Raw genomic sequence first — 22,065 nt, 5'->3', positions numbered from 1 at the left:
ATGGAAATATGCCATTTCTGGATTACCATTTTACATCTCCAGCCATATAGGGATCACAGATACTTAGCTGTCCAATGCAAACACAGCTGTAACTAGAGATATCTGAGAAAGACAGCTATGCAGGCCAAATGGAGTAACTTTAATATCAACGATACACATCATTCTCATAGCTCACAAAGTCACTCTAGAAAGGACACATCAACCATATTTTGAAGATGTTCTCAGCTTTTAGCTTTCAAAGATCAACTGGGAGAAAAAAAACCTCAAGATACAACCCTGGTGAAAGAGTCAGTTCTTTATAATCTCTTATAGCTCACATGCTCTGCCTCATATCTGGGATTTGAAATTACAAGGATTTTAATGACCCATAAACTAAGCAGAGCTTAGTTTGCTCATGTAAATGTAAACTTGGTTATGTAAAGCCACGAGAAGCTTAAATTAAAAACCAAAGCTTAACTAATGAAGTAATTTCTCTACTGTATTAGTTTATTCATGAATCATACAGTGAGACTCACAGAGGATAATAAATACACATTATTGATTCTGTACATACCTGAAAATTCCAAATAGGATTAATTTCATAAAAGTAATACAATCCCGTCAAACAACTTTTATGATGGGTTTTGAGATTATCTTTATTTAGGAAGTAATTCTTCTAGGGTCTCATCACATAACGGTAGTTACACTAATATATGGAATTAATAAGTAAATGCTACCTAATAATTTCCCTCCAATCCTACCCTTTTCAAGGTATTTGTTTATGAGTGTATTTTTTACACTGAATTTTTATTAATTCACAATAAACAAAATTTCTATTATACATTTGAGTTACACATAGGTTTGCAGACACAAATATTTCAGAGAAACAGATACAAAAAATAATTTGTATCTGAAAAGGAAAGCATGCTGGATAGTTTGGGTAATTTTCCAGGTAAAAAATCAAGGTAGAATAGGTTTTATAAAGAAAGGTTTTTTTATTTCTTTTAAAAATAAACCAGACTTACTATAATCAAGACATTAAGTAATGAACTCAATACTTCACTTTATTTACCTTTTACAGAATTAGTTTTACAGTAAGTTGCAATTAAAATCAGAGATTAGAATTCTTTTAAAATTTTGCCTACAATGGACTCAGGAAAATTTGGTGAATATTTTTTTTTTTCAGAATGGGGAAAATCAATAGCTCTATAAATGTTCTGGTGGCCAGTTAGGAATATTCGACAGACCCAAATAAACAGAAGAACTTCTACTTAAAAGATTAAAGATTAGGAAAGGAATTCTAAAATTAATGCAGTAACTTTTCTGGTTAGACAAATGATCAAAGAAATTTTCATGACATATGGGTTAAAGGGGTTTCTCTTTTCACTGGCAAAACAATTATATGTATTTTGGATTTTTCTTAATAAGGAAAACAAAATTTTACATATTAGACTCTTTATTCTGTCATATGTATGATCTTATTTCTTCCTGGTTAAAATTTACTTAATTGATTATGTGTTATTTTCATAATTATGAAAGATCAATAAACTGATTTCTACTTTGAAAAAGAGAAATGACAGTTGGACATTGTAATTTACCCCTCAAAGCAATCAAGGAAAGACTACTACATTCAACTACTTCCTATGATGTAGGCTGCAAACAATTCTGATTTAGAAGAAGCAAAGCCATGGACCAAAAAATATCACTGTCAAATAAGAGGAGTATCTTGAAAATTTCGGGATGAATATCACCTTGGGTTAAATGTACTAAATAAAAATTGCTTTTTATGCAACCAGGTCCAAAAATAAAAACAAAGATAAAGGCTGAGGGAAATGCAAGAAACAGAGTACGGAAACAGGAGAACATCAAGATTCCTGCTAAATGTTTCTCATGGTAAACCAAAGGAATAGACAACTTACCCTGGATTTTAGAGATGGTTTTTGCATATCTCTTTCAAAGTCTTTTGTTTGAAGGGTGTTAGGTAAGGGGTTCTTACAACTGGCCTCCTATAAAAGAAGTACCAAAGAAATATTAGAAACCAAAGAACATTACCCTATCTGGAAATTACAATGTAGTGAAAAGCAATTTTCTTATGGGAGACAAGGCATTTCTGGATTGAACTATATATATCAGAAGCCACTGAGATTTGTCATGAGGAATCAAAATGTTTCCTTTCTCATTTGTCACCTACAATAGTGAAGTAAGGTAAGATGGTGATGGAGTAGGTGTGGGACACACAGAACACATATATTCAGAGATGACCTTTGAGAGTCTCATCTACACTATCCACTGATAGCACCCCTCTTCTTTGGAGAATTAGGTAGTTAATTCTCTAAGATATCAATCACCAAACTACTGTTTTTTACAAATGGGTTTTGATTATGTAAATACTTTTTCTTAAACAAATTCCTTCAAATAGTTTAGCAAACCACTGCTGAATAGTGATAGTTTCATACCAACATCCTGAGGAAAAATTTCTGTGTATTTTGTTCCCAAAATTACTAAGCTCCTAAGTCCTTGGTTCACACCAAAATAGTACTTGCAAAGCTAGCAGAAATTACAAGGAGGCAGCTCACATGGAATTGGATTTACTGTTTATTTCTACATGCTAAATAAAAATAATAATAATTTCATTTAAAAAATACAATGTAGGGCCTTTCTACTATTATTGCCACTAATTTGGATAAATTTTCCATAAGGGATTTCATTGCCAAATTAAGAGAGATAAATATATATAGGGAAGATTACAGACAACAATAAAACTAAGGAAAAAATAAGTTCAATTTCTTTCACTTGCTCTATTAACGTTGACCTCTGTATCACATTTCTTCCCTTATTTTTTACCTTTAACAGTGAACTTGCCCATTATCCACCACTCCATTATCAAAATCATGGATTTTCACCCCCAGTTTATTTAAGGGTTAATTAATTATAATCTTTTAAAGAATATTTTAGTCAAATGCTTTACAATATTATTAAATTTTACTGAGATTTTACTTAATTCTAAAGAGAACAGGATATTATTAGTATAAAATATCCTTAAGAAAATACTACTACTACTTGCTACTATAAAATACGTACTGAATCTTAGGATATATGAAGCACTATATTAAAGTCTTTGCATTAATGCCATTTTTGCCCCTACATCGTATTATCATCACTTCCCTTTTAAGGATAACATAAAATCTTACAGAAGTTAAGTAACTTGGCCAATGTCACATAGGACTCATAGATGGCTCTAACTTTATAAACTTGTATTACCTTCATATTATATCTCCAATATCTAATATATGTGACATCTTAAACCACTAGTTTGTAGAGCCATAACATTTTATTTATTTTATATATATACATATATATATATATATATATATATATATTTATATTCTTTTCAGTGTAACAGAATTCATTGTTTTTGTACCACACCCAGTGCTCCATGCAATATGTGCCCTCCTTAATACCCACCACCAGGCTCCCCCAACCTCCCATCCCCCCCGTCCCTTCAAAACCCTCAGATTATATTTTAAATCCAAAAGTTTTAAAAAAATTAGCTAGTCTGCCCCACTCCTCTCTAATTTTACAGATGGGGGACTTGAGGACATCTGAGGTGATGTGCCCAAGATCCCACAGAGTGGCAAAGCTGAGACCCGTGCCTGGACCACATGGCTGTACATGGCACCTGTTACCAGCTTTGTGCTAGGGAGTGATATGACCAGACTCAGAGGGCATCAAGAGCCTCCTCTAAGCTGGGGGTGGCTGTGGTACTGCCAACACTTCTCAGCTGCCTGTGGTCTCACGTACAGCTCTACGGAAGGACCCACGGGTACATTTCTGAGCTCTCCAAATAAGCAAGCATTCCAGTCCTGCCCTTTCCCACAAGTCACAACACCTGCTGGCCGTATGCTGCTTACTGGAAATAGTGAATGAACCCATTCCCACTTCTGACTCACTGTGAGAGGGATCAAGTATATTCAGCATGACATTTAGGGGATCCAAGTGATTAACTGTATAATCTATTGCGTAATTTGACTACACTTGGATAATATAATCATGCTTAATCCTTCAACCCCCTTTTAAAACTACTGGGATGTAAATGTTAAAATGTGATAAAAAAAAGGACTGACTCTTAAGGGAAGCTAACCAATTGCTGACCTTTGTTTATGATTGTCTGAGTGTTTACAAATGCCTACAATTCTTTCCTCCTTATGCATAGGCTAAAAGGGATAGTGTTTCTTTATTACTCTTATCTCCCCCACCCTGTCCCTGTGAATTAATGAGTACAAATGTGATAGTTAGCGTTCCCTATAAAACTCTGAAAAACTTTTCTGTAAACTTATAACTGAAAATGCGACTTACATGAATTAGGGTTTTTTGTTTGTTTGTTTCAGGACTTCACATTTAGACAACAGAGACAAAATGAAATTTAGTAGTCAGGGCACTGAAGTGGCAATCAAGAGATCTGACTTCACATCCTGGGTCTCTAACCAACCAGCTCTAGGAACCCAGGCAGGCATTTTAACCTCTTGGACATACCTTGTTTCAAAGATTTCTAAAACAAAGGCACTGGATTAAATGAGCTCCTAGAAAATTTTCCGGGTCTTAAATTTCGAGATTTTCAGATTCTTTCAGGAAGAAGCAATATTTGTTGACAAAAAGGTAACCCACCACCTGTTCAGAGTTGCATTCCCAATGCCCCCACGAGACTGCTGCAAAGTGCTGGCCTCCACCCATGTAATGGGCAGTGAGCCCAGGGGATCTGGAGCCACAGAGGGAACATCTCCTGCAGCGCTAATGTTACTCAGATTTCTGGAGAAAATTAATACATTCCACTAGTCGCTTAAATAAGTACTGGAAATAACTTCACGTATTCTTTAAGACAGATATATTATGGAGTTAAGAGAGAAGTATTTTTAAGATAAAACTTTTTCACAGTTATGTCTTTAAAAAGCCATTAATTCTGATGGGTATATACCTAGGAGAATTAAAAAACAAAGGTCCATGGTCAACTAATCTTCGACAAAGCAGGAAAGAATGTCCAATGGAAAAAAGACAGTCTCTTCAATAAATGGTGTTGGGAAAATTGGACAGCCACATGCAGAAAAATGAAATTGGACCATTTCCTTATACCACACATGAAAATAGACTCAAAATGGATGAAGGACCTCAATGTGAGAAAGGAATCCATCAAAATCCTTGAGGAGAACACAGGCAACAACCTCTTCGACCTCAGCTGCAGCAACATCTTCCTAGGAACATCGCCAAAGGCAAGGGAAGCAAGGGCAAAAATGAACTATTCGTATTTCATCAAGATCAAAAGCTTCTGCACAGCAAAGGAAACAGTTAACAAAACCAAAAGACAACTGACAGAATGGGAGAAGATATTTGCAAACGACGTATCAGATAAAGGGCTAGTGTCCAGAATCTATAAAGAACTTAACAAACTCAACACCCAAAGAACAAATAATCCAATTAAGAAATGGGCAGAAGACATGAACAGACATTTCTGCAAAGAAGACATCCAGATGGCCAACAGACACATGAAAAAGTGCTCCATACCACTTGGCATCAGGGAAATACAAATCAAAACCACAATGAGATATCACCTCACACCAGTCAGAATGGCTAAAATTAACAAGTCAGGAAATGACAGATACTGGCAAGGATGCGGAGAAAGGGGAACCCTCCTACACTGTTCGAGGGAATGCAAGCTGGTGCAACCACTCTGGAAAACAGCATGGAGGTTCCTCAAAATGTTGAAAATAGAACTGCCCTATGACCCAGCAATTGCACTATTGGGTATTTACCCTAAAGATACAAACGTAGTGATCTGAAGGGGCACGTGCACCCGAATGTTTATAGCAGCAATGTCCACAATAGCCAAACTATGGAAAGAACCTAGATGTCCATCAACAGATGAATGGATCAAGAAGATGTGGTGTATATATACACAATGGAATACTATGCAGCCATCAAAAGAAATGAAATCTTGCCATTTGTGATGGAATGGATGGAACTAGAGGGTATCATGTTTAGCGAAATAAGTCAAGCAGAGAAAGACAACTATCATATGATCTCCCTGATATGAGGAAGTAGAGATGAAACATGGGGGGTTAAGAGGGTAGGAGAAGAATAAACGAAACAAAATGGGATTGGGAGGGAGACAAACCATAAGTGACTCTTAATCTCACAAAACAAACTGAGGGTTGCTGGGGGGAGGGGGGTTGGGAGAAGGGGGGTGGGGTTATGGACATTGGGGAGGGTATGTGCTATGGTGAGTGCTGTGAAGTGTGTAAACCTGGTGATTCACAGACCTGTACCCCTGGGGATAAAAATATAGGTTTATAAAAAATAAAAAAATAATAAAAATAAAAAAAACAATGAAAGCAAAAACAAAAACAAAAAAGTCCACACAAAAACTAGACAAATAGTCATAGCAGCATTATTTATAGTAGCCAAAAAGTGGAAACAACCAAATGTCTATCAAATGATGAATGGATAAAGAAAATATGGTATAGGGACACCTGGGTGGCTCAGTTGGTTAAGCGGCTGCCTTCGGCTCAGGTCATGATCCTAGCGTCCTGGGATTGAGTCCCACATCGGGCTCCGTGCTTGGCAGGGAGCCTGCTTCTCCCTCTGCCTCTGCCTGCCACTCTGCCTGTGCTTGCTCTCACTTCTCTCTCTATGACAAATAAATAAATAAAATCTTTAAAAAAATATATGGTATAACCACACAATGGAGTATTACTCAGGTATAAAGAGGACTGAAGTATGAATGCCTGCTAAACATAGATTCACCTTGAAAACATCGCATTAAGTGGAAAAAGCCAAACATAAAGCAACATGTATTGTGTGATGCCACATATATATTAAATGTCTGGAATAAGACAAACAGCGACAGAGTGCCATTAGTGGCTGTAGAGGCTAGAAAGAGGGGAATGATCCCTAATGGGTCCAGTCTATATGGGTTTCTTTTTAGGGTGAGAAAAATGTTCTGGAATTAGGTAATGGTTGCATAACTTGGTGAACATTCTAAAAAACATTTAGAATATAAATACATTTTATATTTTAAACAGGTTTATCTTACGGCATCAGAACAATATCTAATTTTTAAAAAAATAAGTCATTTATTTTTTGCACTCCCAGAGCAAAGGAAAAGACCTTGGGTTTGTTTGCACTCCTCCCTTAGAACTTCTCTGAAAAGGTTTGAATGGGGAATGATTCGTGTTTATAAGTATTAAAATGTATGTGGACATAAGAATTCACTTAATGAATATTAACTGAACGCTATCATGTGTGGCATTCCAATGCTAGTCATTGGAGAAAGTAATGATAAACACATCAGACCTGATTATAGGGTATATTTATATTTAAACATTTCATCTGCTTAAATGAGAGTGAACTGAATTGACTGCTCACTCTAATGACTTTTGTGCAATAACTGATTGCTTAAACTAGCTGTGTCACCTTAGTATTCTGAAAACACCATTTAAAAATACAATAGGTCTTACTATTCAACTACTAATGCCATGAAAAAACGGAGAAGCACTCCCTGCTTCTTCAGCGGAGCACGCTACTCCTCAAGTTATTCACAGGCTTGCTTCCTCATTTCATCCAGGTCTTTGTTCAATTTCACTGAAGAGAATTCCCTTCCTGGAACACCTTATCTAAATTTTCACTGCTCTCTCCTCCCACTTACAGCTCTCTCTGCCCCTACTCTGTATTTCTTCATAGCCATCAGCAAAACCTGACTTTAATACTTACTGATTCTAAAACTGATAGTTGCCAGAGGGGAGGGAGTGTGTAGCATGGCAAAATAGGGGAAGGGGTGTGGGAGATACAGGTTTCTGGTTATGGAATGAATGGGAATAAAAGGCTCAGCATAAGGAATATAGTCAAGGATACTGTAATAGTGTTGTAGGAGGGCACATTGTAGCCACAGTTGTGGTGAGCATTGGACAGTATATAAACTTGTTGAACCACTATGTGGTACACCTGAAATTAATCAATACTAAGAAAAAAATTTAAAAGAAAATACCGGTTCTAATTCTCTGTCTATCTCACCCTACCCTGTGAGAGGACTGGGTCAGTCTTGCTCATGAATAGATCCACAGGGCTAGAACCACGTTTGGCACCTAGTAGGGGCTCAACTATTGAAATGAATGGATAAACCAAAGAATGAGTAATATCCCTTTTCTTACCGTTCATGATCCCCTGGCCATTCTTCCTGTTTTTAGTTCTCTCCTTAATCAGCTTACATTTCCTGATTCTTCATTCCTTTGCTAATACACTTAATTTTCTTCATCCTGTTTCTAACCATTGTATTCATCTGGAAAAAGTACAACATTGGACGAACCCAGCTATATGCCTTCTCTGTGCTGGGAATTAAGCGAATGAAAGTGATTGGGGAAAAAGTATATAATTTGTTGACTGTTTCATGTTAAATTTATTACCATAAATCTTAAGTGAGTCCTCTCTAATGCACAGCAATTCTGCTATACTTCTTTAGTAACTTGACTTTCTATCCTCCCACAGGATCTTTTATGACCTTTCTTTTCTCAAACCCCTTTCCTTCCATTATCACTGCATAGCTCATTGACAAAACAGAGCACTGGAACAGATGCTACTCCCTCCCCCCACCCCGCCCCATCAAATTTACAAACCTGTCTACAGACATTCCATCCCTCCTGCCTTCCCTCCAGTTACAGTGAAAGAGAAGATGCTGGTCCCATCAGCCATGCCCTCCACGTACCACTGGGGATCTTATCTCCTCTTATTTTCTCAAGGATTTCACTCCCTCAATTAACCCCTCATTCCCTTTCTACTAGATCGCTCCCATTAATCACAAGCATGCTCTGGAATTGTTATCTTTTTGGCTTGTTTTTAAAAACAATACTTCCTTAATCTCATTCCTCCTACTAGTTATGGTCCATTTCTTGGCTTTCCTTTATAGCTAACTCCTTCAAAACAGCTATCATCACTATCCCTACTTCTTTATTTTCAAAGCCCTCAAATCTGTTTTGTTTCTTGTCACCACTCTGCAGAAAGTGATGAAACAATTCCAGCTTGGTCTCCTCCTTCCTCAGGTTCTTAGCAACATCTGATTGAGGCAACTAGTTATTCTTGAACTACTTTCTTCCATTAGCTGCCGGGACATCAGTAGTAGGAAAAAAAAAAATCCTATCTCACTCTATATAGTCCCCTTCGTTGCTCCTTCTCCTCTCTATAATAAATTTATTTATTGCTTATTGGTTAATTTTTTGCTTCGTTAACTAAATAGAAGTTCTATGAAAGCAAATGATGGGTTTCCTTTACTCACTACTGTGACTACAATGCCACAGAAAAGGGCCTAGTGTAGTAGGAGCTCAATAAATACATGTTGAATAGATGAAGTTGGCATGATGCAGGAGTTGATGTAAATCAGTCTTCCTTTCCCAAATGGTACAATGATCTCAATCACTCTCATGGATTTTAAATCAACCAATACGCTAATAACTCCCAAATTTCACTTGTCTTTGATGTTTCTTCTGAGTTCAGGTCACTTTTATTGACCTATCTACTTGACAACTCTACTTGGCTGTCTAATAAGCTTCTACTTAGTAAGTCCAAACCTGAGTTTATACTTTATTAGCAAAAAACCATCTGTCAGTCCTTGAGTCTTCCCCTGACTGGCAGAGGGCACCCAGTTGCTCAACCCAATGTCTTAATCTACCTTAATTCTTCCCTTTCCTGCCCACATCAAATCCACCATCAAATGCAGTCAAAATAAACTGGGATTCATTCGGTTATATGTACATAGTCACCCCGGTCATAGCCATCGTTCCCCTAAATTATTTCAATCATTATACCTTCTACAAGGTTTGTATACGTAAATGGAATGATGTCACTCCTCTATCAAGGTCTTACCATTATTCCTGGACTGTAAACACTTTGCCATAACACAGTCCTGACTCCGCTCTTCCCTACTTCTCTAACCCCCAACTCCCACCATTCACCCTCTGCCTCAATATGCCTCATTAGCCTTCTTTTACTCTGAGCCCCTTCCTACCTTCAAGTATTCAACATTTATGTTTTCTCTTTCTGGAATGACTTTCCAATCCTTTTTTTTTTTATTAGCACGGCTGCTGTATTCTTATCCTTAAGCTCCTCTGTCACTTCCTCAGAGAGACCTCCTTTGATAATTCCATCTCAAGTGGCTGTCCCTGACTATGCTCTTCTTTTATTAACCTGCTTTTTAAAAATCACGGTACTTATTCAAATTTGTAATTAACAATTTTATTTATATTTCTTTGTCTATTACTCCCAGTAGACTTTGAGGTTCATGAAGGCAAGGATTTGATCAATGTATCCTTGGCATCTAGTTGGTATTTAGTATGTATTTGTTAAATGAATAAACATAGCAATGTTGACTCCTACATCTCCCATTCCATTAGTATTAATCTCCAGCCATTAAAAAATGTGATGGATTTCTATGACATTAGGAATCAGATAATAATACATTTTCTTATGACCTGAGTAATATAATGGTGGGTGAAGATAGGTTGAAAAGAAGCTATTATGATAAGGGAGATAGCTGTCAGAGAGCTGTATTTGGTGTGCTGGGGTCCAACCCACAAGTGATTTGGTTAGACTTAGTGACAAGGAGAACCAATGACAGAGAACAATATTGATATGACTATAAGTTGAGACAGCAATATTGATATGATCACAAGTCGAGGTAATAGCGTGTGCCTAAGGCCTTCTATAGAACAGAATGTACAGAACACTGCTATTTTGCACACAACCAGAACCCAAATAATGTGACTGGCAGATTACAGACTAGTCTTTACAATTCCATAAAACTCCCCTCTGACTTATTGCTACCTGCAAAATAATCTTAATTTTACTATAAAGAAAAAGATATGTTTTCTTAAAATGCAAAAGCAATAGGATGTTATTTTTACATAAATAAGCAGAACAAGTTGAATAGGAAAATAGTCCTTTCTAGACCTTCATTACGTATACTTTGGGGAAGAAATCTGTGATTCTTTGGGTACGATCAGGGAAACAATTGAAGTGAGATGTAGTCAAACTCTGGATATATTCTGAATTTATTACATTTACTTTGTAAACTGCAACTATAATTTTCACAGATAGAACCTTAATTGTCATTCAAGTATATTACAAATTCCTTTACAGAAAATGGTAAGTCAACTTAAAACAGGAGCCAGCATGGAATTATCACAAAAACTGGTTAAATCAAAGATCATTTTCTACATCATTAAGCTTTAGTGTTTGGACACTAGATCTTAATATTTAGGGTTTCCTGTAGCTCTTCTGTCACCTCTTTGGAAAGGCTCTCCTCAAAATCAACTTCCCCAATTACTATAAATCTGCTTTATTTTTGCCACAGTATTTATCGCTTTAAGATTGGTGTAGGTGTCTGTATGTTATTGTGGTGATTTCAGGTCTAATCTTAATATCTGTACTTTTCTTTGATAAACTAGGCCACTATGCTTTCTTCATTCATAGTCTTGACTTGGAGAAGCTCTACTTTTTTTGCTGTGCTGAGCGGTTTGAAAATAGTGATTTACCATCATAAGCAAGCTAGCAAGTGCGAGACTCAGGACCTTTTCAGTTGCTGTTCCCTCTGCCTGGAATGTTCTCTTGCCCCAGAAGTTTCCATAGCTTGCTCCACCACATCATTTGATCTCAGCTCCAATGCCAGCTCAGAAGGACCTTCCTTCCCTTTTCTATATGAAACAGTGCGTTGAACTTACCTCTCTTCTTTCATATACCATTAATATCAAGTCCTTATCAGGGTTTAATATTCTTGCAGAATCTATCATCAAATGGCATATTAATTTCCTTAATTTTTTACTGTGTCCCTTGGCCTAAAGTCCAACTCCTTAAAAGCATGGATTTTTTTTTTTTCCCCCAGTGCTATTTCTTCAGCTCATAGAATACTGCCTGGCTTTATAGCAGGCATTCAATAAATGCTTGCTGAATGAACAGACTCATGAAACAAAAACAACCTCTTCTGATTCTTCTCTCTTTCAGTTTATCCAACTCATGGATGTCAAATTTTCTAATTTAGAACTCCAGTGCAAGCCACTCCTTTCCTGACAAGTTTTAGTTCCTTCCACCTACTGGAACAAGTTTAAACTCTTATTTCTGCCATCTACAGGCCTTCAGCCCACTCTTCTTGTCTAATCTGCTCCACACATACATTATAACCTGGATCACTTGTTGCTTGTACCAGTTACTTATGTGCTTGTCCCATTCCCCATCCCTGACCTTAATATGTAAAGGGAATTTTAATCTTTTTTGCCTCTAACAGCACCGAAGTGGATGACCAATGTTTTTGCATGTCTGGTATTCACTTTCCCTTCTTTAAGGGAAGACAGAAGAAATTAACCTTCTCCTACTGGTTACAGTGTTTCTTTCTCTCTCTCTCTCTTTTTAAAAAAATTTCTTTTCAGCAACAGAATTCATTGTTTATGCATCACACTCAGTGCTCCATGCAATACGTGCCCTCCATATTACCCACCACCTGGCTCCCCCAACCTCCCACCCTCCCTGCCCCTTCAAAACCCTCAGATTGTTTTTCGAGTCCATTGTCTCTCATGGTTCATCTCCCTTTCCAATTTCCCTCAACTCCCTTCTCCTCTCCATCTCCCTATGTCCTCCATGTTATTTGTTATGCTCCACAAATAAGTGAAACCATGTGACAATTGACTCTCTCTGCTTGACTTATTTCACTCAGCATAATCTCTTCCAGTCCCGTCCATGTTGCTACAAAAGTTGGGTATTCATCCTTTATGATGGAGGTATAATACTCCATAGTGTATAGGGACCACATCTTCCTTACCCATTCGTCCGTTGAAGGGCATCTTGGTTTTTTCCACAGTTTGGTGACTGTGGTCATTGCTGCTATAAACATTGGGGTACAGATGGCCCTTCTTTTCACAATATCTGTATCTTTGGGGTAAATACCCTGTAGTGCAATTGCAGGGTCATAGGGAAGCTCTATATTTAATTTCTTGAGGAATCTCCACACTGTTCTCCAAAGTGACTGCACCAACTTGCATTCCCACCAACAGTGTAAGAGGGTTCCCCTTTCTCTACATCCTCTCCAACACATGTTGTTTCCTGTCTTGCTAATTTTGGCCATTCTAATGGTTACAGTGTTTCAATCACAGTGTGTCTCTGACCAACCTCACACTGATGTAAATTAGATCTCCAGAACTTACCTTGCAAAACTGAAACTCTGTACCCCTTAACCACACTTCTACATGTGCCCCTCTACCAGCCCCTGTCAACCACTAATTTACTTTCAGCTTCCAGGAGTTCAACATTTTAAGATTTCCACATAAAAGTGAGATCATTTCCACATAAAAGTGGTATCTGTCTTTGTATGACTGGCTTATTCTGTGTAGCATAAGGTCCTCCAGGTTCATCCATGTTGTCACAAATGGGAGAATTTCCTTCTTTTTATGACTGAATAATATTGCACTGCAGATATATACATCATATTTCATTTCATAATCTGTCAATGGACATTTACATTATTTCTATATCTTGGCTATTACGAATAATGCTGCAATAAACATAGGACTGCAGGTATCCTTTTGAAACACTGATTTCATTTCCTTGGATATGTACCCAGAAGAGGGATTTCTAGGTCATATGGGATCTCCATCAAAAAAGTACAAGGCTTGGGGCGCCTAGGTGGCTCAGTGGGTTAAGCCGCTGCCTTCAGCTCGGGTCATGATCTCAGAGTCCTGGGATCGAGTCCCGCATCGGGCTTTCTGCTCAGCAGGGAGCCTGCTTCCCTCTCTCTCTCTCTGCCTGCCTCTCTGTCTACTGTGATCTCTGTCTGTCAAATAAACAAATAAAATCTTTAAGAAAAAAAAAAAAAGTACAAGGCTTCCCTTTTCTCCACATCCTCATCTATACTTTTTATCTCGTCTTTTTGATAATAGCTATTCTAACAGATGTGAGTAATATCTTGTTGTGGTTTTGATTTGCATTTCCTTGATGATTAGTGATTTGAGCACCTTTTCATGTACCCATTAGCTATTTGTATATTTCTTTGGGAAAACATCTATATGTATCCTTTGCCCACTCATTTTATTATTATCTTTTGCTATTGAGTTATAGGAATTTTTTTAATATTAACCTCTTATTGACTATATGGTTTGCAAATATTCTCTCTCATTCTGTAGGCTGCATCTTCCTTTTGTTAATGGTTTCCTTTGCTGTGTAGAATACTACAATGCTTGAGTTTTAGTTTGATGTAGTCTCACTCATTTTTGGTTTTGTTGTCTGTGCTTTTGCAGTCATATCCCCCCCCCCAAAAAAAGTAAATGGAGTTAGAAAAGAAAAAAAAAAAAAAAAGAAAAATCATCACTGTAATCACATTCATAGAAGAAATCTGATTGGCAATAAACATGCAAAAAGAAAAAAAAATCATTGCCAAGACCAACGTCAAGGAACTTTCCCTCTATGTTTTCTTCAATGAGTTTTATAGTTTGAGATCTCATGTTTAAGCCCTTACTCCATTTTGAATTACTTTTTATGTATGATATAAGATAAAGATCTAATTTCATTCTTATACATGTAGATATCTAGCTTTCCTAGAACCACTTACTGAGAAGACTGTCCTTTACCCATTAGGTATTCTTGGCACCGGTGTGGAAATCAGATGACTAAAGGTGCATGGATTCCTATTTGGACTATTTCATTCTGTGGTCTATATGTTTTTATGACAGTATCATACGGTTTGATTACTACAGCGTGATGCCACCAGCTTTGCTCTTCTCACTCAAGATTGCTTTGGCCATTTGGGGATTTTTATGGTTCTGTATGAAATTTAGGGGTTTTTGTCTCTTTCTGTAAAGAACACCATTAAGATTTTGATAGGGATTGTTGCACTGAATCTGTGGGTCATTCTGGGTAGTGCAGACATTTTAACAATATTAATTCTCTCAATCCATGAACATGGGATGTGTTTGCATTCATTTGTGTTATCCTTAATTTATCTCATCATTGCTTTATAATTTTTAGTGTATCAGCCTCTCACCTCTTTGGCTCCATCTCAAGACTCTGAGATCATGATGTAAGCCAAAATAAAGAGCTGGACATTGAGCTGACTGAGCCACCCAGGAGCCCCTGGGCTATAGTTTTCTTGTGGTGACTGTCTGGTTAGTATCAGGGTAATGCTGATGTCATAACATGGGTTTGAAAGCATGCCCTCTTTTGCTTATTAGAATAGTTTATGAAGGATTCGCATTGCTTTTTTTTTGCTGTATCTTCTGTGAGAATGAAGACCATTCTCAGCAATCAAAGTATCAATGGTTCAGAAATGTTGACATCACTCTGAAGTGTTATTTTAAGCACTGTTTATGTGAAGGGTCCCAGGGGAACTCTGCAGGGGGATTTTAATCTCATCAATGTAGAACTCCGTCTCCTTGAAAAGAAAAAGAAAAGGCTCTGGGTTGACAAATGGTGGGAAAATAGGAACTGACCACTGTCATATAGAACGTGACTGAAATGTTAACACTGGGCTTCCAAGATGAGGTCTGCATATGTTCCCTTCCCCAACAACGTCATTATTCAGGACAATGGTTTGCTTGTTGAAATCCAAAATCTCATGGGCGAAAACTATAGCCACAGGGTTTGGATGAGGCTAGCTATTGCTTATTCAGTATCTCAAGCCCAGAAAGATGAGTTAATTCCCAAAGGAAACAACACTGAACTTGTATCAAATTCAGTTGCTTTAATTTAGAAAGCCACAACAGTTAAAAACAAGGATATCGGAAAATTTTTGGATGGTATCTGTTTCAAAAAAAGGAAAGGTTCAGCAGGCTGATAAAATCTAAACTGTCCAGCTACAGAAAGAGGAGGATGTCAGATGATTCCTCTGACTTATCTATGATATTTTAAAGATGCAATAAAAGTTGGATATTTAAAAAAAAAAAAAAAAAAGGAAGAGGACTGGTATTAAATCTTCCTTGAAAGTCATCTGGTATTGAACTTTTTACTGTTGTTTTTGTTTTGTTGAACGTTATTTGATTACTAATCCAATCTCCCATGTTTTCTATTTCTTCTTCTTTTTAAAAAAATTTTTATTTTGTTTTTCAGTGTTCCAAAATTTGTTTATGCACCACACCCAGTGCTCCATGCAATATGTGCTTTCCTTAATACCCACCACTAGGCTCACCTAACCCCCCACCCCTTTCCTCCCCAAAACCCTGTTTGTTTCTCAAGAGTCCAGAGCCTCTCATGGTTTGTCTCCACCTCCAATTTCCTCCAACTCACTTCTCCTCTCCATCTCCCAATGTCCTCCATGTTGTTCCTTATGCTCCACAAGTGAAACCATATGATAATTTATTTCTATTTCTTCGTGATTCAGTTTTGATAAGCTGTAAGTTCCTAGAAATTTAGTTATTTCTTCTAGGGTATCCAATTTGTTTGCACATAGTTTGGTCATAGTAGTCCCTTATGATCATTTCTATTTTTGAGGTAGCCATTGTAATATCTCCTCTTTGCTTCTGATTTTGAGTCTTCTTTCTTTTCTCTTAGTTTAGTTAAGAGTTTTTTCTTTTACCTTCCACACAAAACCTTGTTTTGTTGATTTTTCTATCATTGTTCTTTATTCGTGCTCTAATCTTCTTTATTTCCTTTATTCTGCTAATTTTGGGTTTACTGTGTCCTTCCTTTCCCAGTTCCTCGATTGTAAAGTTAGGATGTTCAAGAAATTTGTTTTTTAATATAAGCATTGATCACAATAAACATCCCTCCCAAGCATCTTAGATGTCTCTCCTTCTTTTTTTGTAACATTTTATAAATTTTGGTAAGTTGTATTTTTATTTATCGTAAGATGCTTTTTAAATTCTTCACCCTTGATTTTTGACAGTTTGATTATAATATGTTCAACAAGTGTTGAAGTCCTTTGAACTTCATAAATATGGATGCCCATTTCCCTCCTCAAATTTGGAAAATGTCAGTTTTTTGTTTTTGTTTTTAAACAAACTTTCTACCCCTTTCTCTGTGTCTTCTCCTCTGGGGCTTCTACAATGTACATATTGATTTGCTTGATGTCTCATCAATCCTATAGCCTCTCTTCATTCTTCTTCATTCTTTTTAATCCTGTGACTGGTTAATTTCAATTGACTTATATTTGAGTGTGCCAATTCTTTCTTCTGCTTGACTAAGTCTGCAGTTGAAGCTCCCTACGGCCTCTCCCTGTGCCCACCTCATTTCATTCATTATATTCCTTGCTCAGAATTTGACTGGTCCTTTTTATAGTTTCTCTTTGTTGAAGTTATTTTGTTCATGTATTATTTTCCTGATTTCATTGAGTTGTCTACCTGCATTTTCTTACAGTTTGCTGAGCTTCCTTAATTATTTGCCAGGCACTTCAGAGGTCTCTGTTTCTTTGGGGGTCAGTTTCTGGGAACTGTCTCTGTTCCTTTGCTGCTGTCATGTTTTCTTGATTTTCGATGTCGTTTATTACCTTGCATTGGTGTCTGCACTCTGTTGTTGTGTAAGCAATAGCAGAGACTACAGTGTTCCTCAGCACTGAAGGCTATGGTTGTCCCTGGTGGCAATGAGGGCTGCTGGGGTCCTTTTGCTCTCCTTACCTCCACAGAGGGAAGTAAAAGCCAGTAGGATCCTTCTTGGTACAAAGCTTTGCTATGGCCCATGGGATAAGCTGATACAGGTAAATTGCTTCCTACACTTGTCCATGTGGCCGTTCTTGGTTTTTGTGCTCCACTTGGTTGCTGGAGCTTCTTTGCTGCACTCTGAAGCTTTCCAGAGATATTTCACTCATTAGTAGTTGTCAAATCATTGTTTTTGTGGCCAAACCATGGCCGGGGCCTCCTACACTGCCATCTTACTCGTGTGCTCAGCTTTGCTTTCTATTCTATGAAATACCTCTTCTATTTCCAAATAATTCTTTAACGTTTTCTTTGTTTTTTTAAGACTGGCTTTAGCCAAAGTTGCTTTTTTGTTGTTTTCAACCAAAATACTTTAAGTCATACAAGTATTTATTACGGTATCACTTCATAGTGTGATCACTCAGTAGAAAACAATGGAATCAAATCTTATAATAATGATGATGATGAAAATCAAAATATAATACTGGCTATCACTTATATAGTACTTACCACATGTGTGCCATTTTTTCTAAGTGCTTATTATATACATTTAGTTGACCCTAACAATAACCTTATGAAATATACACTTTTGCTACCTAAATTTCTTATATATAGAAACTGAGATACAGAAAGCAAAAGTAGATTGTCCAAGGTCACACACCAAGTAAGTGGCAGAGCTGCAATCTGAAACTAAGGAGTCTGTCTGCAGAGGCCTGCTATTAACTGTATAAAATAATGGTTCTCTAGAAGAATCCTTCCTATCTAATTAGATAAGGAAAAGTTGCATGTTAGGTAACCCCAAAATGAAACTAAAACAGGAATATTTGAAAATGATGCATATAAATAATATATATAAGTTTTACTTTATAAGTCATCAATGTTCATTTATTTTCCAGTCTTTTAATGTGAGCATTTTTTATACATGTCTAAGAGCTTGGAATTCTACACCTTCTTCCTTGTATAAGCCATAATCATAATATATCCCCTATGTGAAGTAACAATATAAAGCTTTTAAATCTTTATCAAGTCTCTCCAATGTACTCAACTTATCTTCTACAACAGAAATAATTCTTGGAGCACCTGGGTGGCTCAGTGGGTTAAAGCCTCTGCCTTCAGCTCAGGTCATGATCCCAGGGTCCTGGGATCGAGCCCCACATCGGGCTCTCTGCTTAGTAGGGAGCCTGCTTCCTCCTCTCTCTCTCTCTGCCTGCCTTTCTGCCTACTTGTGATCTCTGTCAAATAAATAAATAAAATTTAAAAAAAAAGAAAAAAGAAAAAAGAAATAATTCTTTGTGTACACAATACCATCCCTTTGTGTCTTCCATGTCCTCTCTTTATGTACCAGGAAGACTACATTTCTAGCCTCCCTTATAGTTAGGTTGGGAGCAATAAGACTAAATCTGCTCAATGGAATGTAAGAGGTATGTTAAGCCTCTTCCAGGAGTAGTCATAAAATTATTCCATATTATTCTCAACTCCTTTTTTTGCTGAAGCAACTTTGAAGGACGGTTTGGACAAAATGGAGGAGAGTTGCTCAACTCACTGCGCTGTGGAGTGAGAAATAACTTGGATTGTATTAAACCCCTAAGATACCAAAATCTATTACAAAAGCTTGTATTAACTACTCTGACACCATTTTCCTACAAATAACTATAATGTTGCATTAACATTGCATTTGTTTAATTGAATTATGAAGGACCACAAATAATAAACTTGAACGAATAGTTTTAGGAAAGGACAAACAACTCTTGGATAGCATAAAGTAAAACTGGTGATGGACAGATATGTAAGAGGGTAGCTTATTAGTCACAAGCCTTCAGAGTTGCCATACTGACATATGCCATACTGACATACTGACAGGAAAAAAAAAAAAAAAAAGCAAATTCAGAGAACTGATTAATCTGGCAAATTAGTTAGATGGAGTTCTGTTAAGCAAACTTTTATTGTATACTCTTGAAATGTCTAGAAATGTGAAACAGTACTAATTCCCAAAAGAGTTACATGACTTTCCTAGGATAAATTTGAGTTATCTTTTACTTAGGTGTACATAATGTAATTCAATAGACTTTTGAGTAAATATAAGTAACTAGAATAACTGCTTTGCAAGACAGAAGAATGCAAGAGTTACTCTACAACTTTTAAAGAAAAGCAGAAGGATAAGTAAATAGGAGATATTGTTCTGACCCTATCATACAATAAAGAGAAAAAAGCAACTCACCTAAGGCAAAATGTGAGACTTGTTCTAACAGAAGGAGAAAGAAAGTGCCCTAAAATGATAGAGGAGATGGGGATTAACTGCACCTGGAGGATGAGCAAGGGCTTCACTGAAGGAGAATTTGTGATGTCGTAGGTTGGACTCCCACCCACTCAACACAGATTAGATCTTGCAACAAGGATTGAGGGCAAGTAGTTTATTTGAGTGGCTCAGTGGTGAAATGGGTTATAACAGAGGGAAATTATCATTATGAAGCTAATTGAGTTTTTACAGTAGTTTTGAGGCTCAGACTTAGGGCCACAAAAGAATTATTTCAACCAAGCAGTAAACAAGCTGGGAATTTATACACCCATGCTCCTCAGTCATTGGTTAAGGGCTGCCCCTGGAGGGATATTCCTTTCTAGGCACTTCTGGCTCACAGAAATAGAAAGTCTATCCCTAGGAGACCAACTGAAGAAAACAGCAGGAATTTAGTACTAAAACAAATTCAAGTAATCTTTTGAAAATCTACAAATATTCACATGCCATTTACTGAGGGTCCTTACCTGTCAAATACATAGAATGTAATGATTCAAAATAGGCAACTTCTGGGGTGCCTGGGTGGCTCAGTCAGTTAAGAATCTGACTCTTGATTTCAGCTCAGGTCATGATCTCAGAGTCATTGAGATCCAGCCCTGTGTCATGCCCAGCATAGAGCCTGCTTAGGATTATCCCTCTCCCTCTCCTTCTGCCCCTTCTCATTCTTTCTCTCCATCTCACTCTGTCTTAAATAAATAAATATATAAATAATAAATAAAGTAGGCAACTTCTGAGGTGTCAGTTCCAAAATATTGCCATCTTACTGTAAGTAGTTTAAAGGTTGTGGGGCATAATGATGTTTTCATAAGCAAAGCAATTTAGTCTGGCTTCTGTTAAGTATTCATAATAAGAAAGAAGGAAATTAACACCTGGCAGATATATCTAATCTATTCTAATGATTCCTGAGCATACATGACTTTCTAGTGTTTATTTGTAAACACTCTACAAAACAAAATGTCTGGGGAAAAGAATTAACAGCTATCTGAATTGTAAATATGTGACTCTGATCTAAACACTGGAGTCACAGAAGTATCCCAAGTTAAGCAGTAACTTCTAATACTACTTTTATTACTCAATGCTTTACATTCATCGATAATCTAATCAGTCACCACTACTAGAAAGTGCCTATTTGAGACAAGAAAGCATTCTATTATGCAATTTTATGTTTGTTTCTTAAGCATCATTCACTATTTTTAGCTTCAAACTCAGAATCAATCTAAAATGTACAGCTCACTGTCCAAAGAAAGGTTTGATCTGAAGACATGAGCAAATAAATTTTAATTTATTGCTACCTCTGAGTTCCTAGGTGTCAAAATGATAACAGTGGGGGCTACAAGTCAGTCACTTTCACTATGTAAGTTCATCCCACACAGAAAGATAACACAGCCAAATCACAAAGCATCAAATAGCATAAAAACCGAAACATTTTTTATTTCCTATTTTGACTCTACTGCTCCCAGTCTGGAGTATTCTTGAGGGGCTATAGAAGAGTTTAGGAGCAGTGAATGCATAAAGGACTAGAATCAGAACAGAAATCTTCCCTGACACTGTATTACTATAATACATATTGAATAAATGTATAAATGTGCATGGCACAGATATTCCAACTTAAACCAAAACCAAGGTTTTGGTTATGCCTATACTTGGCCAGTAATTAGTACTTTGAATTTAAAAACCCAGCTCTGTCACTTACTGCTCTTGACCCTGAGTAATTTGCTCTTTAGACTTGCTCAAGTTCAAAGTAGAATTAAACTCATCTACTTCACAGGGCTACTGTAAGAAGTAAATGAGATAATATGTACAGAAAAAGTCAGCATAATCCCTGTCATAAAGCCTCCTCCCTTTTGCCCCTGTGCTCCTGCACTGATTTTGTGTGTTTGTTATAGACTTTAAGTTCCTTTTGGGGAAGGGACAGGTCTTATTTATTTTCTCAAGAGGCCTACCCCTTAGTCCAGAGCTTTGCACAGAGTAGGTATCAAATATTAAAAAAAAGTGAATGAACATTTGTTGAAGTTGATTTGTTTAGACTGTAGCCCTAAATGAAAAACAAAGACACATACAGTGTTCTTGAGCATGAAAAAGATAAGGGAAATAATTTAGGATGTGATCTATCAGTTTATATTACTTTTACTCTACAGGAATAAGACTGAA

The 22,065-nt window shown here is 36.9% G+C and overlaps 1 protein-coding gene across 22 annotated transcripts in view; it reads right to left on the bottom strand.

Annotated features, from left to right (window-relative positions):
- The window catches only part of FAM13A (family with sequence similarity 13 member A), a 360,572-nt gene that overhangs the window by 177,240 nt on the left and 161,267 nt on the right, over positions 1-22,065 (bottom strand). For all 22 annotated transcript variants that reach the window (XM_082726581.1, XM_082726582.1, XM_082726578.1 and 19 more), the window contains one exon: positions 1,899-1,985. In XM_082726581.1, the coding sequence (XP_082582707.1) occupies positions 1,899-1,985 (87 nt within the window). The remainder of the gene's footprint in view (positions 1-1,898; positions 1,986-22,065) is intronic.

This window comes from Mustela nivalis (genome assembly GCF_964662115.1).
Source record: "Mustela nivalis genome assembly, chromosome: 4".
NCBI classification, from domain to species: domain Eukaryota; kingdom Metazoa; phylum Chordata; class Mammalia; order Carnivora; family Mustelidae; genus Mustela; species Mustela nivalis.
Note: the sequence above shows the minus strand (reverse complement) of the source record. Positions and strands in the feature narration are given on the sequence as shown.